Genomic DNA, 19014 nt, shown 5'->3' on the forward strand with positions numbered 1-19014 from the left:
GATTTTTTTTCCACATGAAATTAGCATTAAATGATTATATGAAAAAAGTTATAAAAAAAAAAAAGAACATATGACAAATTACGGTGGAGAACTTGATATTATAATTGTAGGAAAATTGACCTAAGTGTTTTTTAACAATTGGCACAAAAAAAAAAAAAATTGGGCACATCGGCATGGTGGAGACTTGTGAGCTGCATAGCAAATAACTATACAAAATTAAAAAGGGGTCCCGCAAAGGGAAGTTCACAAAAAGAAAAAGTGGCATTATCAATTTAGGAATCTCATTGTAAAGGGAAGTTCAAAAAAAAGGAAAAGATAGTATTATCAATTTAAGAATCATATTTTCATTATCGTTACATTATGTGGCCTAGAAACCCCATAAAATACGTTAACTGATTGAAAGCTTGACTTGTGAGAAGGCCTTATCACAGTTCATTTTACACCGAATGAGTCTCTCTCTCTATATATATATATATAATGACTTAACACACAACTCTTTTTTCTTTAAGGTGTACGAGAAAAATGAAAAGAAGGGATGGGGAAGAAAAATTTTGATGAGTTTAATTTAAAAAATTGATGAAATAGGATTAAAAGTTTTTAATTAAGTTTTATTACTATTTATTTTGCATTTTTTTATCAAAATGTTATAATCCAACTTTTTTAATTTTTTAAATTAAATTCATGAAAATTTTTTCCCTTCTCCTCCTCTCTATTTCCCTCATATCAAATATAGGGTAAAGCATAATTGTCTTGAATTCACCTCTAAAATAATAAAATAATAAATAAAATAAAATTAATTTGGCATCATCTCACAAGAAAAATAAAATAAAATACTCCTTCGATACTTAACGTAGAAATTAATTTGTAACTTAATACTGATCATATACGTAAGACTTATTTTATATTATTGTTAATTTTTTTAAAATTAATTCTATTGATATTCGGTTAACAATGATTAAGTAGGAAAGAAAATGAGTGAATTAAAAAATAATAATTATGATGTTTCAAAAAAAATATTATATTAACTTATTTAATTTATATTTTTTGTCTATAAAAATTAATTAATTAACGAGCCCGCCCGTCAAAGGTGGTTGGCTACAAAGGAGATCAATTATTGAATGGGAGCAAAACACCTTTGGCCCATGCATAATCATGACTTCACTTTTCCATTTTTCTAAAGATGGCTCAAATTTTTCACATGGATTTCGTCTCGTTCAGAAAAATTTTGATAATATGATTGGTATGACCTGTAAATAAAAATGTTCATCAATCATTAATAAGCCCTCCAGAGTATTCAAAGGATTTATAGCCAGTGAATGCTTGGGATTGCTTTTCTTTTGTTTTTTTTTTTATGTAGCATAATTAAAATTATTTAACATTTTTTTTGTGAAAAATGCCACTTATTTAAAGTATGATTGTGTTGTTACGTTTTGATTAAGAATCTTATTAAAGAGAAGTGAAACAAATAAAAAGAGGAAGTTAACTTGGTTTTTTTGTTTTTATTAAATTGAAATCCTCTGTTTTCAAGTGAAAGCAGTGTGGAAGTCTGATCCTATGGATCTTTCTACTTTTATCATGCAAGATAGCTTATGAAAGTAGTTAATGAAGGAGCAATATCCAAAAGCTGATATATAGCAATTCATGTCTGAAATTAAAACATATATATAGTCCTCCATAATTTAAAGCAGCATTGCAATTGAAAATATGAGAAATAACAGAGTTCATAGGAAAATAATTAGATTAGAGTCATGGGCCCAACTCATACACATTAAGAAAAACATTATAAATAACATTTTTTTAGAAGAATACACTAAGACTAATTGGAATAATTAAATATGTTACTCTTTAACAGAGGAAGTGGTTCTATAAAGCGTGAACTGAGTATATACTTTAATTGAAGAAATTTTCTTACTAGAAGAACTTGAGGAAGGTTTTAGAATGATAAAAATGAAGTTAAATTTTTGAGTGGTAATTGAGGGCCCTCTACATTATTGTCAATGGTTTGTCACACGTGGAAAAGAATCCCAAAGAAAGAACAAAGAACTCAGCAGCGCCTAACAATTTCTATCCAATTAATTATCAAATTGACAAATGGTAACATTGTGCCACCGTTAATTTTGCGATGCCTAATTCATCTTGAAAATAAGTTTAAATACATAATCACTTGGATTCAGATTCAATTTTGTCTTAAAAATTGCGTAGGAATTGTTGGCATCTGGAAATTTTTGACTATCAATGTCGCTCAAAAAATATTAAAAAATAGCAAATCTACTATAACCGTTGAAAAACTAACATTAAGCTAATGTTGATTGTTAATATTTTTAATGATATGGGTAACATTGCTCCTTTTCTAAGGTTCATATTTATTACTCATATTTATTTAAATCATAATACATTTTTATTCATTTATTTTTGTGAATTATTAAATATCTTTAATAATTCCATTACTCTATAAGGTTAAAATGTATTTTTTTATTTAATTATATTATATTCTTTTCTTAAGGGTGACATGCTAAAATTGCACAATTTTTCAACATATTTTCATCCAACCAACCATAAAATTTTTCATCAATTCATTTTTCATTTTGGTACCTGCCAAACAGGCTTTTGACCGGAAATTTTCCATTTCCTCCTTTTTCATTCTTGTCCATTCCAACCGATTTTTCCTATGAATCAGACGCTTAAAAAAGTGCTTCAGCATATTTGTTCTTGTCTTGTTAGATTGAATAAGTATTTATTTGGCAAACTCCCATAATCAGGAAACAAAATTAAAAAAAATAAAACTATTCATATGCGTGCGGAGCTCTAACATCTTGTTCCATCTTTTTCATGGCCTTCTTTTGCATGTACCCGTAAATATGTGTTTATTTTTATCATTTCTCTTGGCGTTTTAATTTATTTTTAATAACTTAAAATCAAATAATTTTATTCTCTTATGTATTTTAAAATATTATCTTTATATTCTTTAATTTTCCCAATTTGATATATATATATCCAATCAAATTGTATAGGAATTACCGTCTAAATACGACCTAACAGAACAGTGTAATGTTGGCTCCAGCAATCAAAAAGAAAGCATTATTTTCCGCCCACAAGTCACTTTTTAATCATCCACCTATTGCATTTACTCTCCTTTGATTTGAATAAAAATCAATTTCCTGAAAAAAAAAGAATAAAAATCAATTTGTACTGTCAGTGGTGAATAGGACTCACATCCACCGACTTTCACTGTTTGTTTAGGGTCTATTTGAGCCATTTCAGAGCCAATAGCCTCTCTCTGTTCACCAAATCACCACTGTTCTGCAGTTTGGATTCCTCTCACCAATTTGTGTGTAAAATTAAAAGTATTAGAATATACTTAGGGCCTGTTTGGGTGCCTCAAAACCGTGGTTTCAGAAGTATTTTTTTGCAAAACGAGATAACTTCCTCCACATATTTACTTTGTAATCTGTAAAAGCACTTCTGAAACTATAGTTTTGTTTTTATCCAAACACCCTCTTAAAATGACGAATGAGAATGGAAAAGTCATCAATGCCTTTAGTTGGAGGAGGGCCCATCTCTCCGGTGATAGCGTTTATTCTGTTTTTTACTTTTGAGCTGGCATTGCCATTCTTTGGTTGAAATATTGGCGGCTAGTACATAATTTTTGAATTAATGTGCAATTTTTACAGTCTGTAAATGAGGTTGTACGAAAGAATATCACAAGTAATTATAATAAGAAGTGGAGTGGTAATTCAAGGTAAGTACTATGAGCATATAGCCTCTCTGTGTTCACCAATATACCACCACAGTTCCTGCTGCTTCAGTTCCATTTGGGTTGTCGATCATCATCTCTCCCACTTGTTTGAAGTTTCTGTTATTATTCTTCTTCCACGATCTTCTTGTTTGTTTGTTGGATCCTTCCTTTTGATCGTTTCTCCCTTGTGCTTCGTCTTTAATACTTTGTTTGCCCTCCTCTGTACTTCGATCCTCTCCTTTCACTTTCTTCTCTACTTCCATCCATCGTCAAGACATTGACATAAAAAAATTGTGTGCTCTTCTTTTCAGTTCTTTTTATTTGTCTTTCTTTTAAAAAAAAAATTCAGCAGGGTACCTGTCCCTCAATCGTTGCTGTTTTCATTTATTGTTAAGAAAAGGAAAAAAGAGGGATATCCAATTCCATCAAAAGCATCGTGCAAGCGGAGAGGCGTTGACATCTGAGGATATATAAGAGGTAAGTATTTGTACTCTCCACTTTGAAATTTGGACATGATTATATCCAATTTTCACGTGATTATTTTTATTTTAACTTTTTATGTCATTACAGCGTAGGTTATTTCCTTAATTTTTCTCAACATTTGAATCAATATGTTGTTTTTTATTAGAGTCAAAGCAAGAATAAAAAGAAGAGCCCTCTCCGATCAGAGGGCTAGAAATACTTGCACAAGAGGTATGTATACAATTTCATACAGTGATATTATAAGCTCTCCAACCACATTGTTTTTTTTTAATGAATATTACAAAAATTAGTTAAATTAGTTATTTATAATATATTTATTAATTATTTGTGTTGAAATAATTCTTATAATTACCATAGAGATTACTTTGGGACAAAATAGATAAATATAAAAACAAAATGAATTGAAATCTTATATTTAGAATTAAATTAAATCTCTAATTAAACCTTATATTAATGATTGGAGACAATAAATTAGTAATAAAATTTAGTGACCAAATTTTATTCTATCGCCAATTTTATGATTAAAATTATTGATAGGATTATTTTGTCGTAAACAATCCGGTCCTAATTTATCACTAATTTCGTCACAAAATATTTAGTAACAGAAATTAGTGACATGTAAAAGCTCATTGCTATCTTTAAAATGACCAATTCCTATTTTGTAACTAATTTATTGAAGTAACATTTACGTCACTATTCCATCTCCAATTGTTATCGCTAAAATACTTGTCACGAAATAAAAATATTCCGTCACCAATTTCATGACTATCTATCCTTCATCCAATGGAATCCCCTCCCTCCGCGTTACACCTTCCTTCCCTCCGTTCCAGCTAATGGTGACAACTAAGCGAGGAGGGGAAATAATAGAAAAAGAAAAACTTTTGTTGTGACCAAGGAAAATCACTGACAAAGTGCATTAACCATGTCCCTCTGTTTTACGTAGATTATAGAAACTTCTCCATTATTTTTTAAAATTGTACATAAGTATCTTTTGAAATTAAAATATACGTTACAAAATTTTTTTCCTATATTTAAAATTCTATTTATATCTATCCAAATGTTAGTTGACTGTTGAATTTGGCTCTTAAAAAATTTTCTTTTGACAAAAAATACGCCTCTTTAATATAAAAATTATTTAAACATTTATACTGGTAAAAAAACTAATTTTGTATACATAAAAAATAATTTTAATACACATACTTTCAAACTCTCAAATATGGTATAAAATTAATTAAATTTGATTATATTATAAAAGTTTATAATTTTAATTTTTCGTCAGACTTATTGAAACATATTTATTTATTTTTTTAAATGGTTAAAAATATTTCAAACACATATTTGTTCATCATATAGTACAAATGATATAAGTTCAAGAAATTACATAAATAATTTAAATCTATAATTGAAAAATTTTAAATAAATTTTTTGTTACAAACATTTATAAATATATTTAGTCAATTATATATTTATTTAAAAATTAAAAAATCAAATTCAGGAAAATCAAATTATTTGCAATGACATTCTATAGTTGCGGCTTATGATGAACCAAGCAGATTTATGGTTTTTGAGTTCTCCAATTTTTGATTTGTGGTCTTTAACAATAAGCTCTGATATTTGCTTAACTTAATAAATTTATTAACTAAGGTAGATGTTTATATTATTAGATATTTCAATTTAAACATACTATAAACTCACAAAAGAAACACATAAATATTATATATATATATATATATATATATATATATATAATCTTCACCAAGCTACCTTCTCCTGAGTATCTTTCGGGGTTGTCCTTTATGGGTGGGAATAGGTTTTTTAGCCGAGCTCGAGGAAAGAGGAGGTTTGATGATCATCGAGTAAGTAATAGAGTTGATTCTCAAGGCATTGATGTGGAGGATTTGAATGGTTTTTTCAAGTACGGAATAGATAGTGCCGTGTCTGAAGAGGTTTCAACATATTCTACTTGATCATCTCTGGTTTTGCTTTCTTCTTCCTTTTACACACTACTGTTAGATGGCCTTCCATTTCTCTTCTTGTCTCATAATAAGGTTGGTTCATTCTCCATGCTCCTGGTTAGGAAAGGTGGTTATCGTGGTTCTTGGTGCTTGCTTCTGGTAGGTTCCAAAGGCTTCTTAAAAGGTGTGAGCTCCGCATGTCTCTGTATTGAGCTGCTGGGCTTTGATAATCGATGGGCCTTTTCTTCCTTTGTTTTTCTTTTTCTGAGACTACTTATCGTGTCAACCAAAAACTTATTAGTCAGGCCTTATTAGTTGGCTTGGTGTTTTTTTATTTCCCAATTGTGAGATGCTATGTTGCTTAACACCCAATATGCACCCAGGGTCGTATGCTTCACTTGAATTAACTTCCTAATTAAAAGGACAATGAGGTACAAGTTAAGCCACCCTTGCTGTCCTTACACACTGCCATGGGCCCATGGCCAGATATCTCGGGCAAAATGGTCCCTAAATTTCAGTTCTATCAGTAGTGGGATGGAACTCAATTTGATCATTTCTTATGGAACCGGGTTCCACGACAAAGTGAGATCCACAGTACCAGACACCTCAAAATATGAATTCCACCTCCCTCCCTCCAATTCCTTATAACCAAACGAGGCATCAAGAAACCCCTAATGTGTAGCTCAATTTTAGTTGAGAGTTAATTCCTCTCAAGATAAGTAACTAACAAGTCACAACCTAGATCACCAATCACCCAAAAGTCATTGAGGCAATTGCACAAACACCTTACAAGCAATCTTATCAAGCAAATGAAAAAGAAGAATTCAATTTCAGCACATAACTATCGAGTGAATCACAAAATGAGTTTAAAAATCTTGAATCACAAATGCCTCAATTGAAACACCTCTTTCTCAGTTACAATTACAAACTCACACCGGAATTCAGATAACTACAACTAGAGAAGACGAGATCAAGAATAGAGAAAACAACTCCCCTATGAAGAACATAGGTCAAGCATAGTCACACCACTCCGAGGGTTTAATGGTTCAGCCACGCATCACGGATTCTTCAGCTCCAACAAGCTTCTTCAAACACGCCATGGCTGATCCAAGAGAGAAGAATTCGAACTGCAATGATGGTGAGGGAGAAGGATGGTGTGTGAGTTGAGTGGAGAAGGAGAATAATGATCGGTGTAGAATTGGAATTAGATGGAGAATTGATGGACGAATGATGGGGCTGGATGGAAGAGGTGAAGAACACGCTTGGGAGAATATAAGAGCTAAAAGAAAACGAAGGGGCGTGGCTGAATGACCATATGTTATATCCCGATCTTTTTTCTCTTTCTGGACTGAACATCCCGAGCTGGATTTGGGAGTGAATTAATTAATAGAAGTTAAGAGCGTGTTTGGGATTTGCAATTGAGATAGGTCTCCCAAGGATTAGATCTCAACCTAAACCTGCAAACAAGGCCGCTTGCTAAATAAGTCTCCTTTCCCTGTTTTTCCTTGTGGATAAAATACACAAGCCACTCTTCTATTTTATTTAAATTACATAATTCTTTTATTATGAAAACATATATGAATCTTCATTGAAATTAAAAGATGTAAGGTGCACACACCCTCTTTATATATTTAAAACTTTATTTCCATTCATTCAATAGTAAGTTTAACTCTTAAACTTTTATTTTGATCAGAATACCCCCTTAATATAAAAATTATTTAAACATTTATATCTGTTAAAAAATAATTTTTATACATCAGAAAAATATTTTTCTTACATATATTATCAAATATATTAATATGTTATAAAATTTCTTAATTTTGACTATGTTATAAAGTTTTATCATTTTAATTTTTCATCACTTATTTATTTAATTTTTTTTTTTAAATGACTGAAAAAAATATTTCTCCCGCTAAAAAAAATATTTGTTTAAATTTTTTCTTTTTTATGTATCGTCGTTTTATGCTTTAATTAATAAAGTTCTCCCTTATTATACACACACACATATATTTTCTTATATTTATTTTTATATTTTTAATTTTCCTCACCTTTTTGTTTCAAATTTATATTGACTTCAGCTTTTACCCGATTTTTCTCTTTAGTTTCGGTTCTCTCCTTTACCCGACATATGTGTGTGTGTGTGTGATTTTCACTTCTTCCCTGTCATATACTTCACTTTTTGGCTTGTTAATTGATTGATGATTTAATGATATTTTTGCATTTCCAACTTGTGTCTTAACAAATCCCAACAAAACACTTTTAATCATATAATTAATTATAATAGCACCCCCTTTATTATTCGGCACGCTAGCTCTTTTCTGCTTCTGCTTTCTGTAATTTCTGTGCTCTTCCTCTGTTTTTGCTTTCATTTCTCTCTTCAATCACTAAAACCTTTTGATGTTTTTGTGTTCTTCCCCCAAAAAAAAAGATTTAGAGTTTTGTCTTCTGTTTCAAAGTTTGTCCATTGAAGGAGCCTGTATTTTTTAAACTTTGTTTTGTGTTAATTTGAATTATTTTCTACTTTAATTTTGGTTGATCATCGTTATCGTTGTTTATAGAAAACCCAACGAAAGTTTGTGTTTAAATTTTCTTTTCTCCTTAATCGTTGTTCACGTAGTCCCCTTATCTTAAAAAACAAAAAAAACAAAAAGAGGCCTTTATATCCAAGGCATCTTTTGAGAGGTGAGTATTTGTACTCCATTATACGTATGAATTATATTTATATCTTTTTTTTAATACATGTATATGTGCGTGTGTAACACACACATTGTCTCTTAAACTTTCTTTAACTTATTTTTATTTTTCAGATCTTTAGTTGGTCACCTGAAGCCTGCTTGAAGATTTTGGATTCCTGTTAATTTCCAGGTTAGTATGTGTACAGTTTTAATTGTAGTATTATTTATAAAAAATTTTACAGCTTTCTTAAACTATCAACTCAGGTGCGGGTTATGTATACTAAATAATTTATCTCCTAAACATCTTCAGTTTTATTTATCAAATCCTGATTGGGTACATGAAACTTACAGATTTGTGATTTTTGTTGTCATTTTAGACCAAAATAGAAAGGAAATTGAAGGGGGGAAAAAGGAAGATTGCCATTACCTGTTTTTTTGATAGCTTATTTACTTTAATTATAAGTTAGGGAAGGCTTTTGTGCTTGAGTATTCAAATAAAGTTTTAAATTAGGTTTATTATCCGTAATACTGCATCTCTCTATAGTTTTACTACACCGGTGATTATCTTCAAATAAAGCTAATTCAATTTCAGTGCTGCTTACCGTTTGGACCATCAAAATAAATATGATCCATGTTTAATATATATTATTTTAACTATTTTTTATTTTAATAAATGTATGATTTAAAATTAAATAATCTTTTAATCCTCGTTTTGTTAAAAAATCAATTTATTGTTTGAAAATTTAACTTTAAATATATGAAGTTAACTTGGAAATATTAAATTATTATTATTTTTATATAAATTTACATGTAAATTTAAGAAGTTAAATTTTGCTTGTAAATGTGCTATGTTTCAATTTTGTAAATTATAAATTTACTATTTTATTAAAAGTATTTTTGACCGTGCAGCGGTTGTTGGTGGTTGGTCAGCGCATTTTTTCTTTTTTTTAAAACCATTGTCACTGGAAGTTAAGGCCAAGGGATATGTGCAACATTTTATATCAAGTTTCACGAAATTTGAAAATATCTTGTACTCCTCCGGTCCTAATTATAAGACCCAATTGATTTATTTGAGGAGATTAAAGAAGTAAGTTAATATGGTTATTTATAATAAATAAGTGTTGTTATTCCTAAAATATCCTTGCTAATTAAGTATATTGGTTAAAATTATCATTATTAGAAGGATTATCTTGGAAAAAAATGCATAAATATAAGAGACAAAATGGATTGGGGTCTTATAATTAGGACCAAATAAAAAGTCAAATTGGATCTTATAATAAGGACAGGAGGAGTATATTATTTGCTGGGTTCAAATCTTTTTTTCTGCCTAATCGTTGTTCTCATAGACTCATAATTGCTCTTCTCGAAAAAAAAAGGCTTTTACAGCAAAACAAAAAAATAAATTAAAGATTTTGTAGGATGAGGGGCCAAGTAGTAAATAAGATTTATTTTGATGTATTTTTTAATTTAAAATATACTTTTAGAATATTTTAAAATATTCTTTGATAGTATTAACAGTCAGGACTAAAATATAAAATGTTAAATTATATTTTTAGTCATTTAACTTTATACAATGTTTCAATTTAATTCTTTAACTTTCAAAAATATATTTTTGGTCATTTAATCCTAAAACCGTTAATAAAAAAGGATAATATTGATATTTTAAATGTTAATAAAATATTATTACATGTTAACATATTAAGTTTAAATTTTAAAACAATCACGATTACTACAAAAACTTATCGTTTAAAATTAATAATTTTAAAATTAAATGACTAGAAATACACTTTAGCCAATATAAAAATAAAAAGGGGTGCATGTGTGGTTAAGGTGAAATAAAAGGATAGTTAGGATATTTTAATTAAAATAAAAAATGTGTTTTACTAACTAATAAATCATCTTCTTAGATCTACAAATCATCTTCTTAAACTTACAAGCGGACCTAATTATAAGTGCTCTTTAACTTATTAAGTTATAAACTTTGAAGTTGGTTTATAAATTTATGGAACAACTCATGAACTTAAGAAGTTGAACGGCAAATCGATTTGTAAAAGAATCAATAAAAACATCATGTAAATTTACTTATAAATCTATTAGCTTGAGTGTTAAATATTAAAGTATCAATTTTTTTAGACATTTACTTGTAAATTTATAATGTACTGTTTGACTGGTACATTAGTATAAATTAAGTATTTCAATAAAAACATTTTAAGGAAATTTTTGACCAGTCAAAAGTTGTCAGGAGTCAATCAACACCCATCTGTCAAAGGCAAAGGGCACACATGACATTTTGTAAGTGAAATTAATTACAATTGACTCACAAGGAACTCTTGAAAATATTTATTTAACAAATTCGTTGGCACTTACTTGTAAATAAATCCCTTATTTGGGACATATATAATATTTTCTTTAGTCATGAAATCCTAGTTAGGGAGATCAAAATAAAAGAAATAAAAAAATATGTAGGAGAAAAGGAGAAAGAACAAAAAACGCACTCTAAGAGTAAGAACATTCTCGTAGGTTCTTTAAACTAAGTTTGCATGCATAACGTTCCTTTTGATGTAGACTTTCGTGAGAATTATTTTTCTTGTATGCTATCTAGAATATGGTAGGTGTAGTTGAAACATTTATAATAGTAGTGTAGCCAACAGTCCCTAATTGCATCGCATATCCGTGCATGTTAGATGGCGGCAATAGGAGAGGGCGTGGCCACCCATGTCGCGGAATCATTGGTAGATAAGGCAATGAAGGAACTCAAATACTTGTGTTGTTACAACACCTATGTTAATGACTTCGACGAGGAGAAGAAAAGTTTGAGTGCAAGAAAAGAAACAGTGCTTAAAGATATTGAAGATGCCAAGCACCGAAATGAGAATAATGTTGGAGATGAAGTCAAACTGTGGTTAGAAAGAGCCAATGGTTTCATAGGAGAAGACACAAAAGGAAAGAAGAAATGGTTTGGTTTGGTCACTAATTGCTTTTGGCAGTACAAGCGAGGCAAGGAGCTGGAAAGGAAGACGCAAACGATTAAACGACTGATGGAACAGAGTAACTTCGCTCGTGTTGCTCGATCAACTGGGCTTCCAGGCATGGAGTTCTATTCTTCTTCAAATTTTATGACTTTTGAGGATAGAGAGTTGGTCTCTCAGAAGCTGAAGGAGGCATTGAAAGACGACAATAGGTTTATGATTGGATTGTATGGGCTAGGCGGAACAGGGAAAACCACAATGGCAATAGAAGTAGGTAAAGATGTCGAGGAATCAAAGTTGTTTGATAAAGTCATCTTCAGTGTTGTCTCAAAGGATGTAAGCTTGAAAAAGATTCAGGGCAACATTGCAGAACACTTAGATTTGTCTTTAAAGGAAGAAATGGATGAATCTCAACAAGCACAAAAATTGTGGAAAAGAATAGCAGAAGGTGGAGAAAAGGTACTTATAATACTAGATGACATGTGGGAAAAGCTTACACCGCGAGATATAGGGATTCCTCTTGGCCGTCATGGCAAGGGTTGTTGTGCTGTTTTGCTGACCACACGTGATCGAAGAGTTTGTATAGATATGGACTGCAATGAGCCTAGTCAACTTGAGGTCCTAAAAGAAAAGGACGCAGTTGATCTTTTCCTATCTTATGCTGGCATGAGCATAGATGGTCCTTCCAATGATTTTAAGGATGTGGCTAGAGATATTGTGAAGGAGTGTGGAAATTTACCAATTGCAATTGTAGCAGTGGCAAGTGCACTAAAGTCTAGGCCTTTACCAGAATGGCAGGATAGTTTGAAAAGATTGCAGAATCATGAGGGAATTCACGATGTTGACAAAGAGTTAAAACAGGCTTATAACTCTTTGAGATTAAGCTATGATTATCTCAGGAATGAAAAGGCCAAACAACTCTTTCTCCTGTGCTCTCTCTTCCCTGAAGATTATGAAATACCTATAGAACTTTTAACTAGAATTGCTATAGGTCTTGGGCTTTGTGGAGAAGCTAACAAATACTCTGTTGCAAGAAGTCATTTTACTCCAATTAAAAATGTGCTCATAGATTCTTGTTTATTATTAAAGGCTGAGAATGAGTGTGTCAAAATGCACGACTTGGTTCGGGAGGTAGCTCTATGGATTGGAAACAAACAGGTTCAAGTGGGCTATAATTCTAACTCAGCTTTAATGGAAAACATCCAATATTCATCTTGGAACATAGTTGACTTTCCGAATCATTTTGATGGCAAAAAACTTGAGGTTCTTTTACTTTGGATAAATGATGCAAATTCTCCGAGGGTCAAGGTTCCCGATTCTCCCTTTGAAGGGATGGAGAACCTTAAAATTTTGGCTTTAATGAGTTCGTCAGATTTGGAAATTTCAGCTGCTTCCTTATTTCAATCGTCTTTGTCATTGACAAATGTTCGAACTTTGGCCATAAAGAATTTTCAGTCATTAGGAGATATATCTATTTTGGCACATCTAAAAGACCTTGAGAGCCTTGAATTGAACAATTGTTTGATTATTGAATTGCCAAAAGAAATTAAAGAACTTCAAAAATTGAGATTGTTGGAGATGGTGAACTGTTCTTTTACTGGAAGAAATAATCCTTTTGAAGTGATTGGAAATTGCTCAGAGCTAGAGGAGGTGTATTATGTGTCAAATCATGTGGCCGGTTATTGCGGGCAAATCACCACACTTCCTGCATTGCAAAAGTATCATATAAGGGGTTGGCATCATTTTGATTTTTATAAAGTGGATTTTTCAGTATCTAGATATTTTGATTCACGGGACTTAAGAGTAGAATTCTCCAAGGAAATATTTAAACTCCTGGTGGCGGGAGCAGAAATTTTGATGTTAGGAGAAGATTACTACAACAGAGGATGGACAAATATTGTTCCTGACATATTATCTGTGGAAGATGACAACATGAAAGATCAGTTAGCTAGGCTCTCTTTGCATTCTATGAATGAGATAAAGTGCCTAATCCATACCGAGAATCTCCGACCTGATGTGGCTATCTTCTCCAAGTTGGTTGAACTGAAGCTTGAGTCTGTGGGTGTGAGAGAACTATGCCATGGGACTTATCCTGTTGACTTTTTGAAGCAAATAAAGGAGCTGCATTTATCTAGATGTAAACAATTGGAAGGCACGTTATTTGATGGCAAGTTAGAGCTGTGTAATCTTAAGTCCATATATTTAGATGAATGTTCAATGACATGCCTTTTTCATGCATCCACGGCACAGAGTCTAAAGCAGTTGGAAAAACTAGATATTACAAAATGTTCGAAGTTGAAATACATAGTAGCAGAGACTATGGATGATCAGGATCCTAATCAAAAGAGTCATGACTCAATGTTGGCAAAATTGAAATATCTCAGGATCAACTCCTGTGCTAAATTAGAATTTATATTGCCAATATGCTTTTGCGAAGACCTTCCACTACTAGAAAGTATGAAGATTGAAGGTTGTGAGAAACTAAAATACGTATTTGGGCAATATCCAAAGCATAGAGATTTGCACCAAATGGGGAAAGAAGCCATCCTCCAGTTGCTAGAAGAATTGACAATTTATGAGGTACCGAATTTCATCAACATATATGCAGAATGTTATCTCCCACGGCCTTGTTCTGATGAAGTTCAAAAGTCATCTCCAAGTGCAAAAGTAGACAGCAGTAGCAGTCTATCAAGGGGTCATCTATGTTGTTTTTGGGCAAAATCAAAAGCCTCAACTATACGTCACACTTCTGCTCCCATGGACACTCAATCAAACCATAATCAGGTAATATCTGTTACTCTATTTTGTTTTAAATCTTTATTTGTAATAATGTATGAATCACCCAAATATGCTTTGCTAAACTTCTTCTTGTATATATGATGAGAATATCAATTTGTCTTAAAGTAACAAAATTAATTTTGCATTTCTCTTTTTTCCCATCTAATTGAGACACTAGGCACAGTTGGCAAAAACCAAAAAATTCGCTCAAATATATGCTGCAAATTACTTGCACGTTTTTTTTTGGCACATTATATTTACACTGCTTTGGGTCTTCCTCTGTACGCTACCCACCCGAAAATTTGTCTGTTTATAAATTACTGATTGTAGAAGAACTTAATTTTGTTGGGAAAATTGGGGGAAGGACCCAAAAAAAGTAATATTTACTAAAAAAGATCTGATTATAAGAAGCAAATACTAAAATATAAATTTAAAATATAATAAATTATCCCTAAGTCCCTAACAATCCTTAATTTAAACTAAAATTTTTAATAATCCTTTTCTCATCAATATTTGAAACGAAATTTATTAAAATCAGTCAAAATCATTTATATTAATCTATCTAAAATATCTTATATATCTAAACACACAATGAAGTAAAATCATTCATCTGCATGAATTGTGCTATCAATAGTTAATTTTTAAGCTGCAATTGAAAGCCCTCTTTTTTTCCCCCAAATATCTCTTTCTTGACTTATTTTTTATAAATCGTTTTACCATATTTTTTTTTATATATATTTAAATTTAAATGGATATATTTTAATTAATTTCAATAAATAGAATTAGAACTTTTATAAATATTTTTACCAATTTCAATTTTTGAAAATAGAAAATAATTAATTAAATAACATTATTAATATTTATTTTTACCTAAAATTTTCCATTCCCTTAATTTTAAAAGGGAGAATCCCAAAGAATTACCTTTGAATTTTAAAATTTTAAATCGGTCATGTTTGCTACACTTTTAATAGCAATTGATAACATTGGAGAAGTAAATGACAACATATTTTTGTAGTCATTTTTTATTTGAGATTTTGAAATTTTAGAGATATTTCTTAGAATTTTTTCATCTTTAAATTTTTTTTATTACCATTTACTTTAATACAAACATATCAAGATCGAGAAAAAACAAAACAAAAAGATTATAAAAATTGATAACAAATAAGAAATAGTGTGCAGATAAAAATTATAGCTATGAAAAACTTTATGAGTAATGTTTGATCAATTTGATTTCTACATTATTTTTTTGCCACCATATATCTCCCTCAAAAATCATATGAAACCAACTTACGGAGCTCATTTTTCTTCTGATTCGTTGATTTATGTTGAAAGTGATACAATTTTACTTTTAATCCAATATTGTTAAAATATGAAATTTGTTGTTATGTATTATAGGAGTTGATCCCTAAAACACGGAGGGAGCGTATGTGAGATGTGGTTAGAGAAAATTTAAGAATTTAGTTAGGAATAGTTTATTATTTTTGAAATTACAGTTTTATATTTGATCCTTATAAATAATTACAAATTTAATATCTCTTCAATAAATATTATTTTGTGTAGGTTGTTCTCTTTAATTTTCCCCAATTTGTTCATATATAGTAGATCTTTCTTGTAATATCAGAAAAGTTTGAACATTAAGCCTGTACCATAACTTGTACCATTCGTTTTCAATTGATGAAAGACGAAGAATCCTCACATGTTTGTATGGAATACAGGCATTAAAGGTGAAATATGTTGTCAACAGAGCTCATGGTCTTTTCACGCCACCATTATACCCATGTAGAAGTTTGAGAAGGATACGGATAGTTGGATTTTCTGAGTTAAAGTCACTCTTTACGCCATCCATTGCCTCATCATTGAAATTGCTGGAATGGTTGGAAGTTGGAAATTGCGATGCACTAGAGCACATAGTAACAGATGAGGAGCATGGTCATGATCGTGGGAATGTTAACTCTATTTTCCCAAACTTACAGGAGGTTGGAGTCTATGGCTGTAGCCACTTGGAATACATATTCCCAGCTTTTTATTCAAAAGACTTGAAGCATTTAGAATCTGTGGGATCACCAGGCTGGAATGTTGACACATGTCTTTGGAGAATGCCGTGCTGATGAGAATCTCAATGTTCAGGTTGATATTAATCTCCCAGCTCTGAAAAGGCTAGACCTTGATGATTTACCAAATATGGTTGGCATTTGTGCTAAAAACTATTGTGAAGGAACTATATCTAGAAGATATTACGTTGAATAATGCCCACAACTTCCTTTGAAAACTTTGATGGACTTATTGGTTGATGGGCATAAAAGACAAGAAGATCTGTCAAGGAGAAAGGTAAACCTCTTTCCGACTTCTTTTTCCAGTTAATTTATGATTGATCAACTAAGAAAATCATTAATACTAATATATCTTAATGATACCCACAGGCATTACCTCTTGAGAAGAAAGGTAAACCACTTTCCAACACGCAAGAATTGCCCAAGTTGGAGGATATTGGTGTGGAACCTATTATTTACATGAGCTTTCAAAATCTTTCCGAGCTAACAATCCAGGGATGCAAGCATTTGAAATTTATCTTCTGCGCATCTACCTCAAGATGGCTGCAAAAACTGAAAAGGTTAGGGTATCAGAGTGCGAAGAGCTAGTGAGCATTATGGAGGATGAAGAGAATCACAAAAATCCTATGACTCCGCATCAAGTATGTTTCCCAGAGCTACGCGAATAACAGTGACGCATTGCATAAGTTTGAAATGCTTGTTCCCTATGTCATGTGGTAAGCTTCCACGACTCTTGTATGTGGATATAGAAGATGCCCCTCAGCTTGGGCAAGTATTTGGATGGAAGCAGGGAGAGGGACAGAAGCTGGTCTTGGAGAATGTGCTTCCAAAACTAATTGCAATAAGACTAGTAAACCTGCCAGCTCTTCATACTATCTGTCAAGGCATTGATTTTCAGACTGTTAAAATCCGTCATGTGCGTCAATGTCCTGCTATTTCTTTAGCTTCAGCTTATTATGGTACCTTCGAAGAAAGTAAGTATTTACAGAGCTAATTCATTACAACTACTAATTGCTACAATTTGTTCTCATAATAATGTAGTTGTTTTATTTTGGCAGTGGATGCAATATACTACATCAAACACTGTCTAATGAAGACTACAATGACTACGTAGATTATATTTCTTCCTGGGCTTTTGAGGTTAGTATCAAACTTAATAAAATGGCTTAATCAGCTTAAAAGATGAAAAAAAAACAGGGAGATGAGAAATGATAATTTTTACACCAAGATTAACTAAAAATAAAATTGACCAATACATGAATAAAAATTTCCCTCGCCACTAATATTTTAGCAGAAATTCCATACCCCACCAATTTTTCCTATTTAGTGGGCTAAGATTACAATCTTTATTAATGACTTCAACTCACTATTTTCTTTATACTCTGTTCTAAGGAATTAGAGCCAACTCTGGAGAGAGACCTAACAATAGTCAGTAACAGAACAAGCGTGTGTGCTACCAAGCCAACACATCCTCTCTTACATATTATTCTTCCTTTATTCCAAATTTTAGCTTGATTTAATTCGTAAAGTTTAATGATCAGAGTTCAACTCATTTCATCTTTTCTTATATGTTTTGTGATTGTTCAGGATGAACGGGAATCCGAGCGGGCAGAGGCATCCGAGGTTATTGAAGGAGACTCCATAGTTTCACCAAAATCGCCAGAGGTACATGGATTATGCTTTTGTTGCGAAATTATAGAGAAACGGTTAATAACAATAACTACAAATTTTGGCAGAAATTGACCAATACATGAATAAAAATTTCGCTCGCTACTGATTTTGGCGGAAATTCCATACAACATCCACCGCTTTTTCCTATTTTGTGGGTTAAGATTACAATTTTGTGAATGAATAATTAATTTGCATGTCCTTATAATTTCAAACAATTTTTAATCAGGTCATTATATTTTTACTTGATTTTATTTAGGTCCTTGTAGTTTTTTCTCCTTTTATCGGCTGCTTATAATTTCACATAATTTTACCAGATCCTTGTATTTTTTTAATTTGATTTATTAATTTAGCTTAAATTAATTAAATAAATAATATTAAAATATAATTTATTAATAATAAATTTAAATTAATTTTTATTTAATTATGAAAATAATTAAATAATTAATAGTTATTAACTGATTCGAATAATAAATTATAAATTAGTTTCAATTATATTACGATTTTAGAAAATTTTATTATTATAATTCAAATTTTATAGTTATAATAATAAATAAAATATTATTATAAAATGAACATGGATATATGTTTAATTCAAAAGTTTAAAAGAAAAATTAAATAAAATTATTACCAAAGAATATTATTAGAACGTATAGAATAAAGAATAAAAAATTTCAGGGGCATGATTGAATATCAAAT

At 30.9% G+C, this 19014-nt stretch overlaps 1 protein-coding gene and 1 long non-coding RNA gene across 2 annotated transcripts; both read left to right on the forward strand.

The window, feature by feature from the left end:
* Positions 1-4378: 4378 nt before the first annotated feature.
* Positions 4379-11733, forward strand: LOC114742494 (uncharacterized). The gene is made up of 3 exons (XR_003739882.1): positions 4379-4429; positions 8982-9039; positions 11534-11733. It is a non-coding gene; the product is annotated as an uncharacterized LOC114742494 (long non-coding RNA).
* Positions 11734-12928: 1195 nt separating this feature from the next.
* LOC114742487 (uncharacterized) lies at positions 12929-14145 on the forward strand. Its single transcript, XM_028930738.1, has 2 exons — positions 12929-13985; positions 14069-14145. The coding sequence occupies exons 1-2, from the start codon at positions 12929-12931 to the stop codon at positions 14143-14145; spliced, it is 1134 nt and encodes a 377-aa protein (XP_028786571.1).
* Positions 14146-19014: the final 4869 nt, after the last annotated feature.

The sequence above is a fragment of the Neltuma alba genome, unplaced genomic scaffold (genome assembly GCF_004799145.2).
Source record: "Neltuma alba isolate B1F8T4 unplaced genomic scaffold, ASM479914v2 tig00003788_pilon, whole genome shotgun sequence".
Classification (NCBI taxonomy): Eukaryota; Viridiplantae; Streptophyta; class Magnoliopsida; order Fabales; family Fabaceae; genus Neltuma; species Neltuma alba.

Bases quoted from the DNA above. Each gene is read 5' to 3' on its own strand.
- LOC114742487 (XM_028930738.1), top strand. From the start codon at position 12,929: ATGCACGACTTGGTTCGGGAGGTAGCTCTATGGATTGGAAACAAACAG. The intron at 13,986-14,068 runs GCAAGTTAGAGC...TCCACGGCACAG, and splicing joins GGAAGGCACGTTATTTGATG to AGTCTAAAGCAGTTGGAAAA.